We start from the raw sequence: 22182 nt of genomic DNA on the forward strand, positions 1-22182 counted from the left end.
CAGTTTTTCGACAGCTGGAAGAACGTTGGGGACCGGCCCATACAGATCTGTTTGCGTCCAGACTGAACGCACAGACGACGAGGTTCTTCAGTTGGAGATTAGACCCAGCAGCAGCTGGAGTAGATGCATTCCTGCAGGACTGGAGAGAACGGACGCTATATGCCTTCCCGCCGTTCTTAATGTTGAGCAGAGTGCTAGCGAAAGCTCGCAGAGAGGCGGCGAATCTGATACTAATAGCACCAATATGGAAATCACAAGTTTGGTTCCCAACTCTCATAGAAATGCTAGTAGATTATCCGAGAATGCTGCCACAAGCAGTGGACCTGCTCACGGACCCAGTTGGGTCATTTCACCCTCTGAGAGTGAAGGGGACGTTGCCATTGATGGCGTGCAGGATAGCAGGAGACGCTGGAACCTCCCAGGCATTTCGGCGCAGGCTGCAAGTCTTATCGCCGAGTCCTGAGCACCCTCAACCAGAAGGAGCTACGACGCAGCTTGGAATAAGTGGTCGTCATGGTGCAGAAGGAGAGATCTTCATTCCGTTTCTGCACCTTTAGTCGAAATACTGAACTTCCTAGCAGAACTTCTGCAGGACGGCAAGGCATATAGAACCATAGGAGTCTACAGATCTGCAATTTCTGCAGGTCATGTGCCACTGGATGATATTCCGGTAGGGGAGAACATAGCAGTGATTAGACTCCTGAAAGGCATAAGATTTAGGAAGCCACCTCAACCTAAGTACAGGGTACTATGGGACGTATCCGTGGTGCTGAAACTATTATCAGACTGGCCTAGCAACAGATACCTATCACTAGAACAGCTATCAGGGAAACTAGCCATATTACTGTGTATGGTATCGTGCAGGAGAGTAGCAGACGTGAAGGCGCTGGAAATAGATAGGAAAACATATGGACCGGAGGGAGTAACTTTCTTCCTGGCGAAGAGAACGAAAACAGACTCATCTACAATCACATACCCATACATGCAGGACTACCCCAAATGGTGCGTGGCTTCATGTATTAAGGAATATGAGAGTAGGACAGCGGAAAGGAGACCAGTAGGTACAACCCAACTACTTATAGCGCGCAGAAAACCACACAAAGGCGTAGCATCAGCCACAATAGCGAGATGGGTCAGAGATATCATGAGCCTAGCGGGCATTGATGTATCGGCATTTGGAGCACACTCTGTCAGAGGAGCGATGGCGTCGAAAGCATTAGGACAAGGCGCATCATTACAAGATATCATGAAGGCAGCAGATTGGTCTAGTGATAAAACATTTAGGACGTTTTATTTTAGACCAATCAGCACGATGGCAACTGCGGTAGCAAGAAGCTTTGAACAAGCTTAATGCTCGCCTCCGTCTTGACATAGAATGAAGATTCCCCCTGCTAATAGCGCAGGGAGCTCTTGATTCTATTAAAGACAAGGAGGCGAGCATTAAATTCCCGACCCAGATACACAGAAAATGGGAAGAATATTGTAATGTAAGAGATATGAATTGCGAATAATCATTATGACCGTTTTCTCCTTGATATAGGGGTATATTCCCAGCCCTAACATATCTCTATTGTTTACTTCCCAACGCTAGGAGATGACCAAAAGAACAGATGATTCTATTCGAAGAGGGTGGATGATTCCGATCGGATTGCAAGTTCCGAGGCAAGAGATAGAACGCTGCTGAAAGCAGGAAAAAGGGAAGTTGTTGGGCCAGTTGGCAAGTTAATGTTACAGAGGTTTACAGCTAAGCAGTCAAAGAAGAGGAAGTACACAGGAACAGGAAGGGCTAAGGCACAGAGACTAGAGACTGGAACTACAGGGAATGATGGGACTTGAAGTTTTTATTGAAGAAAAAAAAAAGTTTTAATATTTTCACGAAATATGATGTATTTGTTGAAACTGCTGGAGAGTGAATTAAAGAGAAGAGAAAGCTTAATGCTCGCCTCCTTGTCTTTAATAGAATCAAGAGCTCCCTGCGCTATTAGCAGGGGGAATCTTCATTGTTAACATAAAATGCAATAAAATGCACCATTTTAACCCATTATCTAAAAAAAAAATGTTTTGGGGGGAGGGGAAGGGATTCGGAGGTGAGCGATCCCCCTCGAGCACCCATTGGTTGGTTCGAGCTGCCTGCTGTACTCGGCTGCTCCCATATGTGCAGTGCAGCCATTTATGTCGCCGCTGGTCATACAATGTTAGCTGGAGCACAAGCAGCGAGTGAACTCATGTGCTGAGTAATTGAACAGCAAACGCCTCTGTTTTCGTGCCCCAAGAACTGTTGAGTAATTTGAGAAATGTGTCATAATAATTTGTTAATAATTTTGAATGTTCCTAAAATGGTTCTGGATGATGCTTACAGTCTTTATTTTGTGTTGCAGTGGATTGCCTTTAATGATCATCATTCACAAGACCTGGTGTGGTGCCTGCAAAGGTATGTTCATGCTTGGATTGAGTGATGATAGCCTGTTGAAAATATTGAAATATACAATGTCTTGTCAGCATGTTTGTGTTTTGAAAAGAAGACCGATTTAGGCGGCCTACAAATCTGCAGCGTGTTTTAATAAACCTGCTACTTTTCCGGCCCCTACCATCAGAAATTTGAGTAATGTACCCTAGTTACAACATCAGAGCCACAGCATCGAAACGCACTAAATGCCACAATTATAGAAACGTATTATGCTACAACCCATTAATCTGCAATATAAAACACTATCAGAGCATTTAATTCATCCATGCAAATGATGAAACTGTGAAAACCATGAGTACAAAGGTCAGGGAATTCCTCATTTATTAAAATTCTGCTGCATTCGTTTTTTTTTACACAGACAAGTATCTCCAACGTCTATAATGTTCTATATGAGTTAAATAAGTCATTTTTCCATATATCTCAACTTTCTGGTCTGCAGAGCAATCCTACCTGTTCACAATGTTACGTTTACTGATTTCCTTTTCCCATTTAGGCTACAAGCTCAAACAGACCATGGAATATGTTAGATGTTCCAAAGTTTTCCTGACCTCCATGACTAGCTGCGTGTCCTGTTCCTCCTCTCCCCTCTATCCCTCCTGCCCCCCCTCCCAACCCTCCTCTTGTATTCCTCCTGCACTGCGTAAATTGTCGTCAGACATTGTAATGTTACTGCTTGCTTTGTTCTCCTTCCTATCCATTACCTCTTGCCTTACTTGTTTCTATGCACTTGCACTATCAGAAATGTCGACAGGCCTATTACGATAGTTTTTTTCACATTCTGTATTGCTTCAAGGACTTTACTGAATGTACTGTATTTTTCTATGTTCCCTCCCTCCTTGAAGCGCTTTGAAACACTTTTGTGTATAGGTGCTATGTAAATAAACAATCATATCATATCATAAGGCAAAATAAAAGTGGTTTTTACTACAGCATTCAGTGAATATATGTCCATACAAATAATGTATCTGGTCCTATTGGAACACGCCATCATATTCTCAAGAATTACATAGCCTGCATATTACTTATTTAGCAAGCAGGCCATTTTCCCCCCATGAAATTCAGTTTAATGTTAGTCAGAAATCAGTCTGAACCTTCCAAACTCTGCTGCCTTTCTCTGTACATCCAGACATTAACTTGGAAACAACCAATCTCTTGGGTGCCTGTTCGAGTGCCAAAGTGACATAGCATGTGAGTGTGAAGGGCGCCTGAATCCTACCCTACCATTTACAAAATTGCATCCTTTATGTCAACTACTAAATTCAAACATTTAAAAATACACTCCTGAAAATACTCACATAAAGCCAAAACGTAGACCGCTGTACTAAGACTACTTATGGCCCACAGCTTTTCCTAGGAAATCCACTTGGGCATTTGGGGGATATATAATGTTGGTCAATTCTTGTTGAACAAGGAGCAAAACAAATCCTTAAACATCTTTGCTTCTCCCAGTCTGGGGCTGAGGTGTCTGCACTACAACTGCTTTTCACCTAGAACTCCTGATTAGGACATGCCCCTTCTCCAACCCACAAACTATACAATTAAAGTATATAACCTCTGCGTTTACCAAAACTGATTGGAACGCACCATTTTCTGATTGTATTATGAGCCCATGAAGCAGTTTTAAGGAACTCACTGGGGTAAAATAGGGCTTATTGCATCTGGTCTGTTATACTGGGCAACAACATGCTTTGGTGTGGTGATCACACTATTCGGGCGAGCTATCCTTTTCTTTTGTTGTTTTTGGCCCATTATTCAGACCTCGCTCTTTTGAGGAGAGTGACTACACACCATTGTTTTCTGTTGCAGGAATGTGTCCATACTGCTCTACTTGGTGTTAAATTGTTTTCTTATCCCAACTGATTTCCTCATCGTTGTTCAAGGACTCGTGGTAATGATTGATCAACTTCACTGGGTTCAAACCTGAGCGCATGTTTAACCAGTTGTCAGTGATTCTGTTCTCGTGAGCCTCTGCTTTAATCTCATTAAAAATGCCATTCAGATTATATAGGATGACAATCCCAGCTGCAGCTTCCCCCTCTGACTGAGGCCTGCAATTGAGGGTGCGGGGGGGCGGAGGGTGAGAGCCAATGTGCTAGTGGAATGGGCCAACTGTTCTATTCTCACTGGGGCGAGTGGGTGAGACTGAGTCCCTTCATGCTGTTTCGGCACAGCCCCAACCTGCACAGAGCCTAGGACCATTGTGGGCTCTTAACTGTAGTGTCCTATTGAGCATGGCAGAGAGAAGCCAGTGATAGTCACCTAGTCAGGCCTCCTGATCTTGAAGTGCAGTGCTCCAGGACTGCGGCAGAGGGTGTCAGTCTAGAAATACGGATACCTCTACTTTGAGACCGCAAATGCATTTTGGTGGCCGTGGGCCAACCGTCTCATGCACGATATGACAAAATATAGGTTTTTCGCGTTTGCCAATGAACGGCCATTTTGATGTAACAAGAATCGCCATTTTGTTTTCTAACCATTGCTCATCGCTTTTTGTTCCTATTGCTTTGCAGTATATTTTCCGCTTACACTGTTCGACTGGGAAACATTGTTGTCTGTATGTGAAAAGGACAAGGCCGCAGGGCCGTGAGGATAACAAGAGTTCGCTGAAACACAAACGTAGGCAGCGCCAGGAGGAATGCCCGGCTCCCTCCCGAATGTAGCCTTGAAGCAGAGCTGCAGGGAATTAAATCATTTCACAGCTGCCAGCCAGTCTCGTTATATGGTAGAATATGTTAGAATAATACCGCTAAAGGCTTGAATTATGCTTTTCTTACGGCCCCCCTTTGCTGAGCCCGCTAGAGCATGTCTGCTCCCAGGACGCGAATAGCACCTGATAGATAGCAAGGTCCGGAATGCAACTCCCCCCCGTATGTAGTTCGCTTCCAAGAACAGAAGCGCTGTGTTCTATTCAATAAATGAAAGATGCCTTCGCACTCACAAATTGCAAATTGTTACTAGAATAGATGTTTGAAGGTGTCATAGTGGTCGGAGATGTCCATCATCACACCAAGTTCAAAGAAACCCAATAAAGGGGGGGTGTTAAACATGTCATAGCTGATTGTTTGATATGCATTTTGTATATATGCAACTGATGTACGTAATTCGCTCTCTTGCGTCCCTCGAGGTCTAGAGATACACGTCGCGGGGCGTGAGACCGAGTTGGCCAACTGAGACTTTTGCTTTGCAATAAAACCCTAGCTTTGGGAATACAACCTCGTGTCTGGCGTCTCTATCGTGTGTGGTGACTCGCCTTGTTTCCATAGATGTCAGGGTCCCCTAGGGGCCCCTTTCAAGGGAGGAACCAGCATGATTGCCTGGTGAGCATTGTTTAAGGCAAGGTTATTCAGACTGAAGTGCTCCAGTTGGTGAAGTTCACCCAGAAAGGCAGCCCTTCTCCAGAGATTGTTGGAGAAATAAAGGCGGGCAACCTTAGTTATCTCATTTGAGGATTCAAAACACAGTGACTCACAGGTATGTTCACAAGGATGGCAAACGTCTGACCATTTGCCTTGAGGAGCCATCTGCAGCCTGATGGCTAGCTTGATGCTGGTTCTCATCTTTTCGATCCATGCTGGAGCTGCTTTTAAAGATGGAGAAAGCTACCTCCAAATCGGATGCCAAATTGGACTAAATTAGAGGCAGTGCTGAAACTGGAAGGGCTGGATGGATGTTGTGCCCATGTAGCAAATATTGCCATTGAAACACATGAACAAGAAGGTTCTGATGGCACCTTCCAACTTGATAGTCTCTGAAAATAAGGTACTGCGAGACCTGGCAGAGAGGTTGGAGAAATCCCTCTATGCATCATACATGCACGCGATTGGTTTTTCCCAAGGTGCTGAAGGGCTGAATTTGCAGGACTTGTATACCACCAAGCTAATGAAGCAGGCTAACTTTGATACATCTGCTCCGCAGATGACCATCCTCAGCTGTCATAGGCTCACTGTCGGGGTAGGGGACACCCAAGTCTAGAAAACAGTGCTGGTCTGGCGATAATGGTCCGAGGCTTATTTTTGACCCAATGAAGTGCCAGTAGCGTATATTGTAGAGCGTGGTGGGCTTTCTCTTTCCAGATGGTAGTAGAACTACAAACTGACTGGGAGGCTTCTTCTACAGAGAGGGTCGACCCTGGAGGCCTAGGTGTTAGGTGGAAAAGGGCTGGGTAGATGTGTTAAGGCAACAATTTCGATGGTGGTGAGTGTTTAAACTGTTGGGTGTGGGGTTGGGGGAGGGATTCTTATTAAACTGCTGTCCTACCTACAGGTCTGCTCAGGAGTGTGTTCAGAGTCAGGCTAACGTCATTTCTGGTATGCACTTAATCCCTCAGAGGAGACTGCAAATCAAAGATGATTTCTGTTTGATGTTGTCTTCCAGGAAAGCTCATGTTTTTGCTGACCTGTAGTTTAAATGTTTTTCTGTTGATGGGCGATTGGCGGATGGTTTTGTTTTAATTATCAAATACCAGTGAAAAGATTCTCAAAAGTTGTTTTTCTTCCACTTTCTTCATTGTGTCTATGCCTTTGAGTAAATGGGTTTAGACTCTACTGTTGCTGGAAAGCAGTCTTCAGATTGCACTCCCAGGAATGGGTTGGTTTAAGAGGTAAGATATAATTTATACCCAAACATCCTGTCGCCTTTCCTTCATACTTGGGGATATCTGCGGGAAGAGGACTCAGCCGAGCATTAGACATAAAAGCATTTTGTATTTACAACAACAACAAAATATTTGTGCACATGCTCGACTCTCGCCTCACAGGATCCTCCTGAACGTATGCTCCCAGCCCCAACCCACATTCCTTTTTCTGTGCACACAGTTCAAGAGCATGGGATTTGCAGCTGAATATGATTTCAGCTTGCTTGAACTGAACCTGGTATTTTTATTTTCGTCAATTGCCTTTGTGCATATGAAATAATCTAACCTTATGGTAACAGTTGTCTTCTCTACGTGCTGCTGTTTTTTTTGCATGCTAATTTGAGGGAGCACTGCCTCCCTCGCTCATTGATGTCTGACCAGGAAGCAAGAGCAAATGTTTCAGCCCCTCACTAGAAATCGCTTTTTAAGGTGTTTGAGAGATACTGGAGGATGAATACAGTTCTAATGAGTGCATTTATTGCTTGCACTTCTGTCACACCCAGGGGATTGTCCTAGCTGCAAGTAATTTTCTCTGAAGAGTCTCAAGGACAGGAGGCTGTTTCTCTTTTCAGATCAGTGTGGATGTTCTGGCCTCATCAGTGGGATGAAACAATAAAAACTATCCTGGCAGGAACGAGGCTGAAATGGTAATTACCCTCAGGAAGAGGACCCTATCTATAAACAGAGGAACTGTAGATAAAGTGTTATAGGGAGGAAACCACCAGGGGGCGCAGAGATGCACTGACGCATCTCCTCTCGTCTCCTCCGAAGGGTGCAGTTTTTGGGACTTGAGCCCCCCCAGAACCCGCTGGAGTGAAGTGCCGACCCCCACCGCAGCCTTCTAACACTGTGGGGCACCTGAATACCCCAACTCCGGTCTCCCGCCGTGGTGCCCTCGCTGCGCAGTGAGCCCGCGAAGATTGGAGGGAGGGAGTGCCCTGCCTCCCCCGGCTCCGCACGAAAACAACAGAGAGCTGCGGATAAGGTGAGGCCTGCAACTTCATCGGACAGCGTGGGGAGAGCAGCTCCTCCCCCCCAAACGTGACTGCAGCGGTCTCCCGTGCCCCACAGAGCCCAGGCAGGGCAGCGCAATGCTTTGGGCTACTTCCCGCCATTGGGGCCACACCCCGGAGCAGCGCATCGGGTGCGGAGGCCTGCGCTGCATCTCTGGGCTTCGGCGCTCAGTGGATTCGGCCCAGGAGGGTCCATTGGAGAGCTGGTTTGCCCCCACACTTCCCCGGCCCCTGCTCCTACCAGGGGGCCAGACCTCATCGGAGTCCGGCGAGAGCAGAAGCCCCCGCTGGCAACTTGGAAGAGCGAGCACCCTCCCCAAGTGGTACTCACAGCAGCCCACCCATCCCCCCCCACTTCGGGCCCTCCCTTGATCTGGCAGTGGATCGGGAGACGTGCCGAGGGGGCACCAGAGCCCCCACGAGGTGAGAGGCTTCCCTAAAGTGCTGCATTGTATTGGGGGCAAAGAGAGCCGGCCATTGACCTAGAACCGGAGAATAGGCCTAAATAACCCCCCTCCCCAACAGTGCGCACAGGGCCTGGACGGCAAGCAGGCAGGACCTCCTCAGAGGCGTATTGTGGCCCGGCGGCGGTGCCCATTAGACGTGGGGATCCTAGGGGTGGACGCCGTGTGGTGGTGAGGAGCCGGGGGAGGCCTATGAGCTGGAAAGAATCTCTGCAGAAATTCCGACGTTTGGCCCCTGGCTCCCCGATTCGCCCTGAGATGGCGGTTTTGACGCATCAGGAACTAACAGACACTAGCATGCTCACCAACAGTATGGCCGCCCTCCTCGAGGAGATCAGAGGCTTCAGGGCGGATATAACGCTACGTCTGGACACTTTGGACAAAAAAGTGGACAATAGAGATGACAGGGTTCAAGCGCTAGAAAACAATACTGCCTCGAACGAAATCTTTGAGACGCAATTCGACATGCGCCTGGCGGAGCTCGAGAGGAGGGAAGAGAAATGTTCCCTAAAGCTTGACGATCTGGAGAACAGGGAATGTCGCTGTAACCTGTGCTTTTTAGGCTTCCCGGAGCGTGAGGGCGAAAGATAAGCAGACATTATAAAAGCTGTTAACGCGGTGGTGCGATCACTCTTTGAAGGGGCTAACACGAATGAACCGACTATTGATAGAGCCCATAGAGCAGGTGCAGCCAACAGAGGCCCCAGGTCTATTCTAGTATGATTCCACTACTTTGCAGAGAAAAGTAAAATTCTTGAACTGGCCCGCAAGAAAGGCCCAGTGGACTGGGAGGGGGCTCAGATCTCGGTGTATCAGGATCTGTCTGCCTTCACCCTGGCGAGACGTCGGCTCTGCTCCCCGCTGACGAAAATGCTTCAGACCAAAGGGGTCCGATATAGGTGGGAATACCCTTTCTCACTTTCCTTTGAGCTAGACGGCTACAAGTACGCCCTGGTCACGGAGGACGATATTCACAGGGTGTCGGGGGAGCTCCTGGATGATCCAAATATGGAAGTGGGCGAGCGAGAACGCGAGAGAGCCCCAGCTGGCCCTGGGCAGACGGGGGCTCCACAGGAAAGGCGTAAGGTCCGAGGCCACAGGAAATTCAGAAGAGTGGCGCCGGCATCCCCGGAGCTGCCCAACACTTGAAGAGACCCCGGGAGCTCGGCGATCAAGCGTGTACCCGATTCTGTGATTTTGGAGGCGACGCAACTGTTTATGGACGGATAAGGACAAGGGGGTGGGGGGACTCGAGTTGTTGTTTTTGAAGAGTTTGGGAACGCAGAGGGGGGAGACAATGGTGGCCTGGACTGGCGACATGATGAAGCTGCTAATCAACCAGGCGTTCAGGGGGGAAGGGAAAGTTGGGGCTTGTTTATTGGGGATTCTGTTGGGTCACACCAGGTTTTCAGGTCTACTTTGCATTTATAGAATTGTTTCTGGGCACCAGCAGGACGCGGAAGTTCTGCGGGAGCATTGTCATTTCGCGCTCCACGTAGGGAGCCATGAGCCTTTATCATCGTTTTGATGGATGATTCGCTCCAATTCTTGACAGTGGGGTCGTTAAACGTACGTGGGCTTAACTCACCTACAAAGAGGTCGCTGGTGGTGAGAGAATTTTCAAGGCTCCGCCTTAATTTCCTGTTTGTACAAGAAACTCACTGGCCCTCATTGCGACCCAGGCGTTGGACCATGGTGCTAATAGCACCATGGTCCATGCCGGTAAGTTACCGACTCCGCCATGGCGGAATGGGGAATTACCGCCCCATTCCGAGGTTGTCGGGGCTGTAATTCCCCATGCCGCCATGGCCCTTCCCCATTCCCATTTTTGCCCCATAGGGCTCAATGGGAATGGAGAAGGCGCTAAGTACGGAGCCGCAAATTGCGGCACCGTACTTAGCACCAAGGTCCCTTTGCGGGTTGGTTTTTTAACGCCTGCTAAAAGCAGGCGTTAAGGGTTTAACAGCGCTGCCACCTTTTACGGCACCGTTAACCCCTTAACGCCTGGGTTGTAATGAGGGCCACTGGGTTCGGGGCAAGGAACCTTAGCTAAGGGCTAAGAACATTGATCAGGTGTATGTGGCGTCCTTCCGGGCTAAAAAACGTGGAGTGGCCCTACTGGTTTCTCCCGGGGCCCACTTCGTGGCCAAAGCTCAGAAGTTGGACCAGGAAGGACGATATATTATGGTCAAGGGGGAGGTGAGGGGCCGGCTGTTTACCCTGGTTTTTATTTATGCTCCAAACGAGGCACATGATATCTTTTGGGAAGGTATGAAAGAAAAATTATGGCTTTCTCCGAGGGCACCCTATTGGTAGGTGGGGACATTAACATGGTTATTTGCCCCGAGAGGGAAAGGAAGTCAGTAAATCCATGTCCAAACTTGCGTTACCACAAAAAGCTGGCAGAGGTTTTCCAAGAAGTCAATGGAGACTTGGGCTTGAGTGATACGCACCCCATTAAGCAAGGCCGAGACCCTGACTTTAGCTTCTTCTCAAACCCTCATGCCACATTCTCCCGTATGGATTACATTCTGGTTGACGCCACGCTCTGGGGTGAGGTTACAGACTCGGGGGAGATTGTCCCTTGGTCTGATCACGATTTGGTTAGAATAAAATTGGGCGTTCCCCCAGCCCTCGCATCCGCGTCCCTGTGGAGGTGCAACAACCTCCTCCTGCATGATAAGGAAGTACGCCAAACCCTTTTAGAAGCCATAAAAGATTACTTCTCTGCCATTGACAATGGGGAGGTTGGCGTCATGGGTGTCTGGGAGGCATTCAACGCAACCATTAGGGGCGTCCTTATCGAGGTTCGAGAAAAAAGAGGGAGAGGAGCCACAAGGAGAAGCTTTTGAGGGAAAAGATAGATACTATTCAACCGGGGGGGAAACTGAAAACGCAGATGTTCCCCGGACAATGGGAGGAACTACACAGATTGCGTTCTGGGCTGGCGGACCTCTAGGTGGGACAAACGGAAAGGAAGCTGTCTTTCTTGAAACAGAAATACATGGAAAAGGGGGAAGAAGCGGATAAGATACTAGCTTGGAGGCTCCGCGAGCTCAGAAATAGGAGGGTGAACTCCATTCGCACCCCGGAAGGGGACTCGGCATTGAAAGACAGCAAGATAGCTGAGCAATTCAGACAATATTATGAACGGCTGTATTGCTCGGAGTATGCAGGGGACGGGACCGAAATAGACGGCTTCCTGGACTCCCTCCCGATCCCGGGCCTCTCTCCCGACAAGGCAGAAACATTAGAGGCAGAAACATTAGAACTTCCCATAACCCCACAAGAAATAATAGACACCATATCCTCTTTGAAGAGTGGAACAGCCCTGCGGGATGATGGGTTCACTGTTAGGTTTTACAAGACCTACCAGTCTACGTTGGCCCCGTTCATGGCCAGAATGTTCAACTCGGCACTGGAACTGGTAGTGCTCCCCAAGGAAGGGAAGGACCCCTCTCAGTGCCAATCATACCGCCCTATATCCCTCCTCACCGCCGATGTAAAGATACTGACCAAACTTTTAGCAAACAGACTGGCGATACTCCTCCCTTCCCTAGTACACGGAGATCAAGTGGGCTTTATCCCGGGTCGTCAGTGATCTGATAACATACGGAAGACCCTGGATCTTAGGCATGAGGCTTCAAGGCAGGGGGTGGAAGGCTATCTCCTCTCACTAGATTCGGAAAAGGCCTTCGACCGCGTCGAGTGGCCTTATATGGGTAAAGTCCTCCGAAAAATGGGTCTGGGGGACAACTTCTGTCTTCGGTCTGGGGGACCAAGAGTCTTGGTTAATGGTGGCACCTCAGACCCGCTGGCCCTATCTAGAGGTACCCATCAGGGCTGTCCTTTGTCTCCCCTTCTCTACGCCTTGGCAATGGAGCCCCTGGCTATAGCGATCAGAGCTGACCAGGAAATCACAGGGATTAGATGTGACAATTGTGACTTTAAACTCTCCCTGTTTGCAGACGATATCCTGGGATACCTGACTAACCTTCAGGACTCTCTACCCCGATTATTTGGACTTATAGACTACTATGGCACCTTTTCGGGGCTTAAGGTCAACACATCCAAGTCTAGAATTATGCCCATGGGTCTTGGGGACCATGACATCGGGGGTAACTCTGAAATCCTGGGAGTGAGAATAGAGCGGGTTTTCACCAGGTATTTGGGTACCACCATCCCCAGGGATCTGTCACAACTCTATCAATGTAACTTCCCGGGGATCTTGGCCAAGATTAGTAGTGATCTCAAACGATGGGCACCTCTCACACTCTCCTGGTTTGGGTGTATGGTCACGGTTAAAATGAATATCCTGCCCCGCCTACTCTACCTCTTTGCGGCCCTCCCTGTGGTGATCCCGGAGGCCTTCTTTGAGACACTACAGTCCCGAATCCTTCAGTTCATCTGGGCCGGCAAAAAAACAAGGGTCAAATTTTCTACCTTAACTCTTCCCAAGTCTCATGGTGGATTTGGCCTCCCGGACTTTAGACTTTACTACAAAGCAGCTCACTCCGTGTGATGTTAGAGCACATGAGGGACGACCTGGGGACATACTGGACTTTCATTGAGGATGTCCACACCCACCCCAAAAAAGTCAGGGACCTGCTATGGGCCCTCCCTAAGGCCCCCCCACCTCAGAACGCACCCAACCTTAGCGGCCCTCTGGGCAGTCTGGAAGCAGAACAAGGACAACAAGCTGCTGTCATCCTGGCCGTCCCCTTGAACATCGCTGTGGGGTCCCCCCATCGATCTAGACACCAGGGGCTTTAGAGACACACAGGCACGGTCGGACTTGGGCCTGGAGAGGGTTGCTCAACTCTCTCGGGAGGAGGGTTTCATAGAATATGATCAGCTGACTGAGGCATTGGGTGACAACCCGCCCTCAGTCTTTGAATATTTGCGCCTGAAAGGGATCCTGAACCACCTTCGGTGGCCCGCCAACCTCAAACGCCCCCTCACACCTTTTGAAACTGTCCTAGCTAAAAGCACCTCCCGGAAGGGCTCCCTGTCTAAGTTTTATGGCACATTGATAACGGCTAATCTGGAGGGTAGGCAGCCCTTCAAACGAATATGGGAAGAAAGGTTGGGCATGACGCTGGACGACCACACATGGACGGCAATCTTTAAATCTATATTCACGGGTTCACTGTACACCGCTGCCATGGAACATAGCTTTAAGATACTCCATTCGTGGCATCGCCCTCCAGCCACCCTGTCCAAAATGTTTAAAGAGGTGTCCCCCTTTTGCCCCAGGACATGTCAACAACGGGGCACTTGGTTTCACATGTGGTGGGGATCCCCGGTCATACAGGTGTATTGGTCGGAACTGCTCAGCTGGATCAAGGACATAGAAGGGTACTCCCCGACCTTACATCCACTGGAAATCCTCCTGGGTACTCCAATGCCGGAGACAGAACAGTCTGCATTCCCGAGGGTCATTGGGGCCATGTTGAGGGCAGGGAGGCTAGCACTAGCTCAAAAATGGAAAAATGTCCTAGCTCCATCCAAGGAGGAATGGCTTTGTAAACTTAGGTCGATCTTCACCTATGAAAAATTCTCTGCGATAACAAATGACACCATGTCGGATTTTGTACAGGAATGGACCGCAGTGCTTCTTAATGACGACTGCATCTCTATGCGTCTGTAAAGTACGTCCCTCAACGCCTCCATTTCACACGTCTCTCCACTAACCCCAGGGACCCAGCTTGGGCCCCCTACTTGCTGTGAACTGATCTGACCCCATTATGCCAAACTGTATGTCTAATAACATCTTGATTTCCGAAAGTTCTCTCTGCAGCTTCTATAACCTGTAAAACCTCTAGCCCTGGTATGTTCAAAAAGTTGGGGGTGGGGTGGAAATGTTGGCGGGTAAGATTAAAAAAAAATAAAAATGTAAACTGCCATCTATGTTTGCTCAATATTTTGCTGGCAGGGATTGCCCGTGCTCCCTACCTTATAAGTATGATGTCAATAAAAACAAAGTTTAAAAAAAAAAGTGTTATAGGTGCTGGCCTTATCCTGGCTAAGATGCTAAACCAGCCCGCCACCCCACAAAAAATCAGTCACCAAGTCTGAGATTGTGACTGGAGAAGTTGCATAACTGAATCATCCTTGTCAATTGTCTTGTCCACGAGAGAGGCTCTCCTGTTCACAAGCAATATAAAGACTGCATTATCTACCATTGAGGCAGTTACATCCCCCTCAATGGTATAAACTGAAACACTATGCTTGTTCAAATTCACGCCTCTGTCATTCGCTATCTGGTGACCCGCCCTGTGTGTGTGACGAAGCATGATTTGCAAATCTTTGTCAAATGAGACTAGTGAGAAGCCAATTTTTCTGTCCATGACCTCATCCATGTTTTTCCTGTCGAATGCTGACTAGTCAATGATTACACATGCCCTGTCAAAGGTGCAGGTTACTCCATTAGTGACCATGCCCACTCGTACCTTGGAATGCACCACAGTGGTGGTAGATGCTGGTGTGATGTTGGTATTTCAATCTTTTAACTTGTCGCCTTTTGCCAAGCAACAGTTCTCCCATGTGCTCAATAAATTCATCTGGAGGCTTCATCTAGTATCATTCTGGATATAGACATGGAAGTGCAGGTGATGACAAAGTCGGAAGTAGAGGAAAGGCTTACATCTTCCCAGAAAATCTCATGGAGACATTTCAATGAATTGTGCAAGATTACAAAGGCAGGAAGGCTGGACATTCTGCTAAGCGCTCGATCCCATTTCTTTGACGAAGGACTGGATCTGTGGTCTTGAGTTGCTGAGTAACCTTTCCTTTGCTTGGCCATCTTCCAGGTCCTGTTTCTGTTGCTGAAACTGCCACGCTGCTGTCATTTGCAGCAATTCCTACTACTGCTCCACGGGATCCACTCTTTACTGGACCTCCCTCTTTACAACTTCTTTGGGATCTTGTTGGCGTCCCAAGGCCCACCTAGGGGGGCAAGTGGAAGTGTAGGGGTTGTTCCTCTGTGGTTGTAGGACTCCCTACTTGAGTTAGTCTTTCCAGAACTAAACTCTGACCATCCCCTCTGGTGACGTCACTGTTAATCCCTCTGATTCTCTCATCCCGGAGAGTGGGGAGTGAACTCTTGCATAGGACTGCCTTGGATGGGTCCCCCTTTTTTCCTCTTGTAGTTCGTCTTTGGATCCGAACTGCTCTCATGGACCTGTGTACACAATTTCTACTTACTTCCATAGGTTAATATGACCCATTAATTCCTGTACAATACAGTATTAACTTTGGGACTTGACATAATTGGGTTGTTGGAGACTGTGTGTCCCGAAAAGACAAGTTTTTTTTACATATATATTATGTGGGCCTTCCCTTATTCTGTAAGAATCAAAGGTATTTACTATATTTTTAAGACAGCTCATATGACTGCTCTGGCCAGGGGTGTTGCTAGGTCTGGAAAAGACCCAGGGCTAGGCTAATGTTGGATCTGTCGGGACTGTGGGCTAGCTAGCCTTTTGGTTGTAGCTCCTGAAATTCTATCCGGGGCTACAACCAAAAGACCAGCGGCTATAGCTCCCTTAGTCCCCCCCCCCCCAGCAACGCCTCTGACTCTGGCCATTCTACCACTTGGAGAGTCAGTAACTAAAAAGCAACACCCTGCAAGCCAAATAGGTTGACACAAATCATGCTCCTTTAAAATGTAGCCTTGAAGAGACTCAGTAACTGTCACCAAGATACTGAGTCAGCCCCTTCATACCTACAAGGCTATCCCCAACTGTACTGTACTGAGCTGACAGTGATGTCTTTTACCCTTTCCATGCCCCGTATCGTGTTGGATGAAAGCTGTGTTAAAGCTGGGCAAAGACAGACTAGAGACAGTGGATATGGTTGATAGAGAGGGACTTTTTCTGATTTCTTTTAGTTCTTTTTTGTGGTGCTTATGTATAAAGTATGGGTTTGGTGGAACACCCGAAGGAACCATCAGGGTTCTCTAGAAATGAAAAATTGGATTTCTAAGAAAAACTGTATCAAGAATGGTCTAACATGAGGTTTCCGGTGTTAGTGGTTAACACTGTATGTGTTGGAAGTCATAAAGTTCCGAACACCTACTCTTATGAGGCCTTGCCCTTCCTGGGTCACACTATTCTATATAGCAGTGTTCAAAAAGAATGGTGGGATGAATCCTACGGATTTATCACTAAACCCCACCCTAAAGTCTCCTCCCATGAGGCCAGAGGAAGGCAGCTGCTACCTGATCCTAACCCTGGGGGTGGTAACATGAGGGAGGATCACATGGGAGAAGAGACAGCTGTCGGGGGAAGTGGTGACTTCGTTAGGAGAGACTCAGTATTCATCCTCTCCCGAGGATGAGATTTCCCTAATAACTAAATATCTAATGGCATGCTGTCAAAGTAAGGTTCACTCTCCCAGAACTACTCAAAACTCTTTTAACCAGCATAAAAGGGTACATTGGGCGTTCAGGAAGTCAATGATTCTACCTTTTTATATAGAGGTCCAAAACCCAATGGTAAACCACCAACTCATGTAACAACCGCTCATCAATTTGAACACTCTTAACAAATCAGCTGAAGTTAATTAATCATAAAAGGAGCAAAAACATTATGGACTTCAATTCCCATAATGCTTGTAGTACTGGGACGTGGAAGAGGGACTCAGAGTTGATGAAGTATCATGCATGAGGGGCACCTGAGCGGGATCTTTAAAAATATAAATGGGTTTCAGGTGCAGGAGGAGAGAGAAGCTGATGGTGTAGTAGTGGCAGCAGCAGGACACAGTGCGGGAGACGCTGTGAATGCAGAGGAAGCGTGTCTTTGCAGAAAATGCGCAGCGGCTCTGAAAAAAGGTACGCTGTGTGGGAGACTAGCTCCAGACACGCTGTGAACTGTTCTGGTACAGAAGATGCTCTGGAGATCATACAGAGATGTCAGCGCTTCCCTGAAGGACTGTGTGTACCGCGGCAGTCCAACTGGAGCTGGCCCCGAAGAGACCCACAGCAGCACAACGGTGAGTTGGCCTGGAGCAGGTGACCCGGGATGCTCCGAAAGAGACCACTAGATCAAATTGACAATTTTTAATACCAAACAAATGAACTGAGGCAAACTGAGCGCAACTCTCCTAACATGGGATACCAATTAGGGGACAATTATAACCCGCATTGCCAACGCCACAGAAGAGTGATATCAAGGAAAACTGGGTGCAACTCTCCTAACACGGGATACCAACTGGGGGACTATTGCAACCCACATTGCCAAATCTGCAAAAGAGCGATACATGGGCAACCAGGGCGCAACTCTACTAGTAAGGGATACCAATTGGGAGATAATTGTAAATCGCATTGCCAGCAGCCGTGAGGTTGCATAAGCATAAAACAAAGCAGCCGAAGCAAAGCCCTCCTTGTATGAGAGACCAAGGGAGAGATAACTGTAACCTTTCTTGCTGATAGCTAAAAGGCGATAAAAGAATTTTCTGATGCTTGTTAATCTGCTTAGAATCACATGCTGTGCATATGGTCCGACATCCAGTGGTAACCGCAGAGTATTGCGGCTTGTCTTTCGTGGACCGAAAGGGGACGTCGACATGGAAAGGACTCCTTTTAGATTCTGCCCTAAGTGTAGGGTCAGATATCCTTGGAAGGACGAACACATGACGTGTAACGCCTGTCTCCCCCTAGAGCATGACGAGAAGTGGCATGCGGCGTGCAAACTCCTTCGGCCTAAGACCCTTAAGGAGCGCTGTGTAAAGCGGCGGGCCGCGTACGGTCTGTCACGAGTGAAACCCCCTTCCCCCACCACGCTCGCTGAAAGTGACGGGGGAACTTCGGATGACCAAACATCAGTTTCGGATGTTATAGCCCTTGAGGCGGACGCTTCTAGGTCTGCCACGCCCATCATCGATCCTTTAAGGCTTGACTCTGGTCTTGCTACAGGGACAACACCCGGTCGACAGGTGCGTACAAGCGCATCGCACTAAGCACACAACCCCTACGCCGAGATCAACGTCTTCGTCAAAAAAGGCGAAAGCGCCAACAGGGCCGCTGAAAACTTCGCTGGTTCCCTCTGATCGTTCAGATCCAAAGCCTTCCCCGCATCCGCGACTGGGCAATCTAAACCAGCTAAGGGCGCTACTCCGAAACCTACATGCGTCAAAGCGCGGGAGTCCGATGCTTCGACGGTATCTAAGGCCTCGGTAGGCCCGAAAACTATGGCTAGGCCTCTACCCGAAAAACTGACCGCTAGGCCCTCTAGCGCCACGGAAGGTATTACACCTGCCGATAAATCATCGGAGCCATTGTCTCACGATGATTCGTCGAATATCGAAAGCAGCATCGGAAGAATTACAGCAGCGGTGGCGGTGGGCCTTACCCTGGTTACGCCTAAGGTTATGCAACAAGCTGTGGAAATTTTTTTGGTGGTTTGGGTTCCCGATTCTGATGACGCTTACAAGAATAGTCGAGAGCCTCTTTCCGAAACCCTGAGAGACTCCTTTGGACGCCGCAGTGCGGAGAACGTTGTTTCTCCTCACGTAGGCCCGTTTGGGTCCTCTAAATGGACTACAAAAAAATTTGAAGGGTGTATGGATCGGCTGGAGCAGATTATCAATTTTTCTGATCATCCTCCCCCTCCAACAGGAAGACGTGGTCCAGATGGGCACATATAGAGACATCTATAATGAAGAAGAAGAAGCTTCTTTTCTGCAAAACTATGAGGAGGACCAACAGGATACTACGGACAATTGGGAGGAAACCCGGAAGGAAGGTTAGGACCCATGGACACAGCAAGATCAGGACTCTGATGTTTTGTGCCTAGACTCTCCTCGGTCCACCCCGACTCGCCAGGCCTCTCCTGTAGATGACCAAATGGCATTCAACTCCATGTTGAAAAAAGCAGCTGAATACTTTAAAATTGCCACTCAAGAGGCGGTACCTGAGCAGGATTTCGTGGAGGATATCATTAAGGAAAAACCTCCGGCGAGTCAATACATCCCCCTCCTTAACTCTGTTAAGAGAAGGGTAGCTCCCTCATTGGTGTCACCTGCTCAAACACGGCCGTGAACCAGAGAGTCGAAAAATTATTTCGCACTTCCCCTTCCGACCCTCTATACATCAAAGGACACGCCATTCCCAGACTTTCTGGTAGTGACTACCACTCGAAAGAGGGCGGGGGTACCCCTTGCCACGTAAGAATCACCACCGGACAAGGAATCTAAGTGGCTGTATGCCCAGGGCAAACGTGTCACGTCAGCAGCCGGAGACACTATACGGGTTGCTAATAATACTACTCTATTAGCAAGCTATGCTGATTCCCGATGGATTTGCTCCAGGAAGGCCTCTAAGAGGTTCATTGTAACGGAGGGAAGACTAGTTAAGCGGAATGTGGTGAAGAACACCCAGGACACTGCGGAAACTGCAGGCAGGTGTCTTGCTCAAGGGACCCTACCGAAAAGACAGGCTTTGCTGCGTACATCAGGATTTAGACCTGAGATTCAGGCCTCCCTCATTAATAAACCCAATGAGGAGACTAACCTCTTCGGGAAAGCATTAGAGGAGGCTTTGGAAACAGCCAAGAAGGAGCATGACACTCTAAGGTCTCTGCAACAAATTACACAGAAACCCTCCTCCCAGAGGGGTAATAACTCTCGGAGGTCCTTTCGAGGGCAAGCCCGTGCTGGTCAAAACAACTTCGGCACGGGTAACTTCAACACAAATCAAACATCTGGAAGCCCCACTTACTCCCCTCAAGGGGTCAGAAACGCGGCAAGGGTAGAGGCAGAGGCCCCAATCCCAGAGGAGCCACAGCCTCTGGTCAGAAATGACCACCAAGTCCAGGTCCCCTCCCATGTCACCCCGGTCGGGGGCGATTAACATCTTTCCTCAGGGCATGGGAGGGGATAACTTCTGACCAGTGGTTCTTAAAGACGGTCGCCCACGGTTACTGCGTGGAATTCGCACAACCACCACAGTTCAGACCGCTGTGCTCACGGCGCCTTTCACCGGACCATCTGGAGATCCAAGTGGTGGAAGCACAGCTGGGAAAGGACGCCATAGAAGCCGTCCATATTCTACAGGTAAACAAGGGTATTTATTCAGTGTACTTCCTTGTACCCAAAAAGGATCTCACCATGCGCCCTGTTCTAGACCTGCGCCCAGCGAGCAAGTTTATAAAACCCCAGAAGTTTTGCATGGTAACACTGCAGGAGGTGATCCCATTGCTGAAACAAGGGGACTTCATGGCAACATTGGACATGAAAGATGAATACTTTCATATTTCAATTTGCAAGCGCACTGGAAATATCGAAGGTTCATGATCCAGGACAGGCATTACCATTTCAAGGTACTCCCCTTCGGCATCACCTCGGTGCCTAGGGTGTTTACCAAAGTCCTGGCCGTGGCAGCAGCACACCTGCGCAGTCTATCAGTCCCAGTTTACCCTTACCTCGACGACTGGCTCATCACGGGGGGACTCGTTCGATGCTTGTTTTTCGAACACCCAAAAAACAGTGATCTTCTCTTCAGCCTGGGTTTCTCAATCAACAAATAGAAATCCAGTTTAGTCCCCAGCCAAGTAAAACAATTTCTGGGAGCTCTAATTCAGACGGAAGACTATTTAGCCTTCCCCTCCAATGAGAAGGTTCAGAACATGCTTTCTCAGATCCCTCAATATGTAGCCAGGCGGGAGGTGACGGTATGCAAAGTCATGCGTTTGCTAGGGATGATGGCGACATGCATATACTTGGTTCCCCACGTGCAGCTGCGCATGCCTCCCATGCAAGAGTGGCTCAACAGCCAGTGGTGTCAGGCCAGCGGACAATGGGAAGATTTGGTAGTTGTCTCACCAGTCCTCGTTCTCTCTCTGCAGTGGTGGTCAAGAGAAAACCTCTTGAAGGGGAAGACCTTCACCACCCCTGCAGTAGAAGCCACTCTCACAACAGACGCATCTCTCACAGGATGGGGAGCTCATCTGCTTCAGCAGATAGCACACCGAGTTTGGTTACCTCAAGTAGCATCCAACCATATAAACTTACTGGAGCTGTTAGCGGTGTTCAAAGCTTTGAAAGCCTTTCAGGTGCAACTGCAAGGGAAGACCGTGCTGATTCTAACGGACAGCACTACAGCTATGTACTACCTGAACAAACAGGGGGGCAGTCACTCTCCAGGGCTATCCAAGCTGTCCCAGAACATTTGGATATGGGCTCTCAAACAGAAGATGTTTTTGTCGTCCCAACATGTTCAAGGGGAACTCAATCTTCTAGCAGACGTACTCGGCAGAGATTTGCCTCTGCCCGAAGAATACGAATCGCGACTGCACAAAGACATTGTGCCAACCTCTTCGCAGAATGGGGTTTCCCAGAGATCGACCTGTTTGCTACTCAGGGGAACACCCAATGCCAGGACTATGCCTCCAGGTACCCCCAGAACCGATCCAAGGGGAACGCTCTCTGGATAACATGGTCGGGGAAATTTGTCTCCGCTTTTCCCCCCTGACTCCCCTTCTCAACAAGATAGTGCACAAGATGCATCAGGAACCAGTTACCATTATACTGGTGGTCCCCATGTGGGCCCGCCAACCCTGGTTCACTCACCTGATGGAAATGTCTCTCTCCCCACCAGTCAAGCTA

The 22182-nt window shown here is 48.6% G+C and overlaps 1 protein-coding gene across 1 annotated transcript in view; it reads left to right on the top strand.

The window, feature by feature from the left end:
- The window catches only part of LOC138562115 (thioredoxin domain-containing protein 12-like), a 632036-nt gene that overhangs the window by 129932 nt on the left and 479922 nt on the right, over positions 1-22182 (top strand). Inside the window, exon 3 of the mRNA XM_069642768.1 lies at positions 2379-2431. Within this exon, the coding sequence (XP_069498869.1) occupies positions 2379-2431 (53 nt within the window). The remainder of the gene's footprint in view (positions 1-2378; positions 2432-22182) is intronic.

This window comes from Ambystoma mexicanum, chromosome 1q, assembly GCF_040938575.1.
Source record: "Ambystoma mexicanum isolate Mex_15411 chromosome 1q, UKY_AmexF1_1, whole genome shotgun sequence".
Classification (NCBI taxonomy): domain Eukaryota; kingdom Metazoa; phylum Chordata; class Amphibia; order Caudata; family Ambystomatidae; genus Ambystoma; species Ambystoma mexicanum.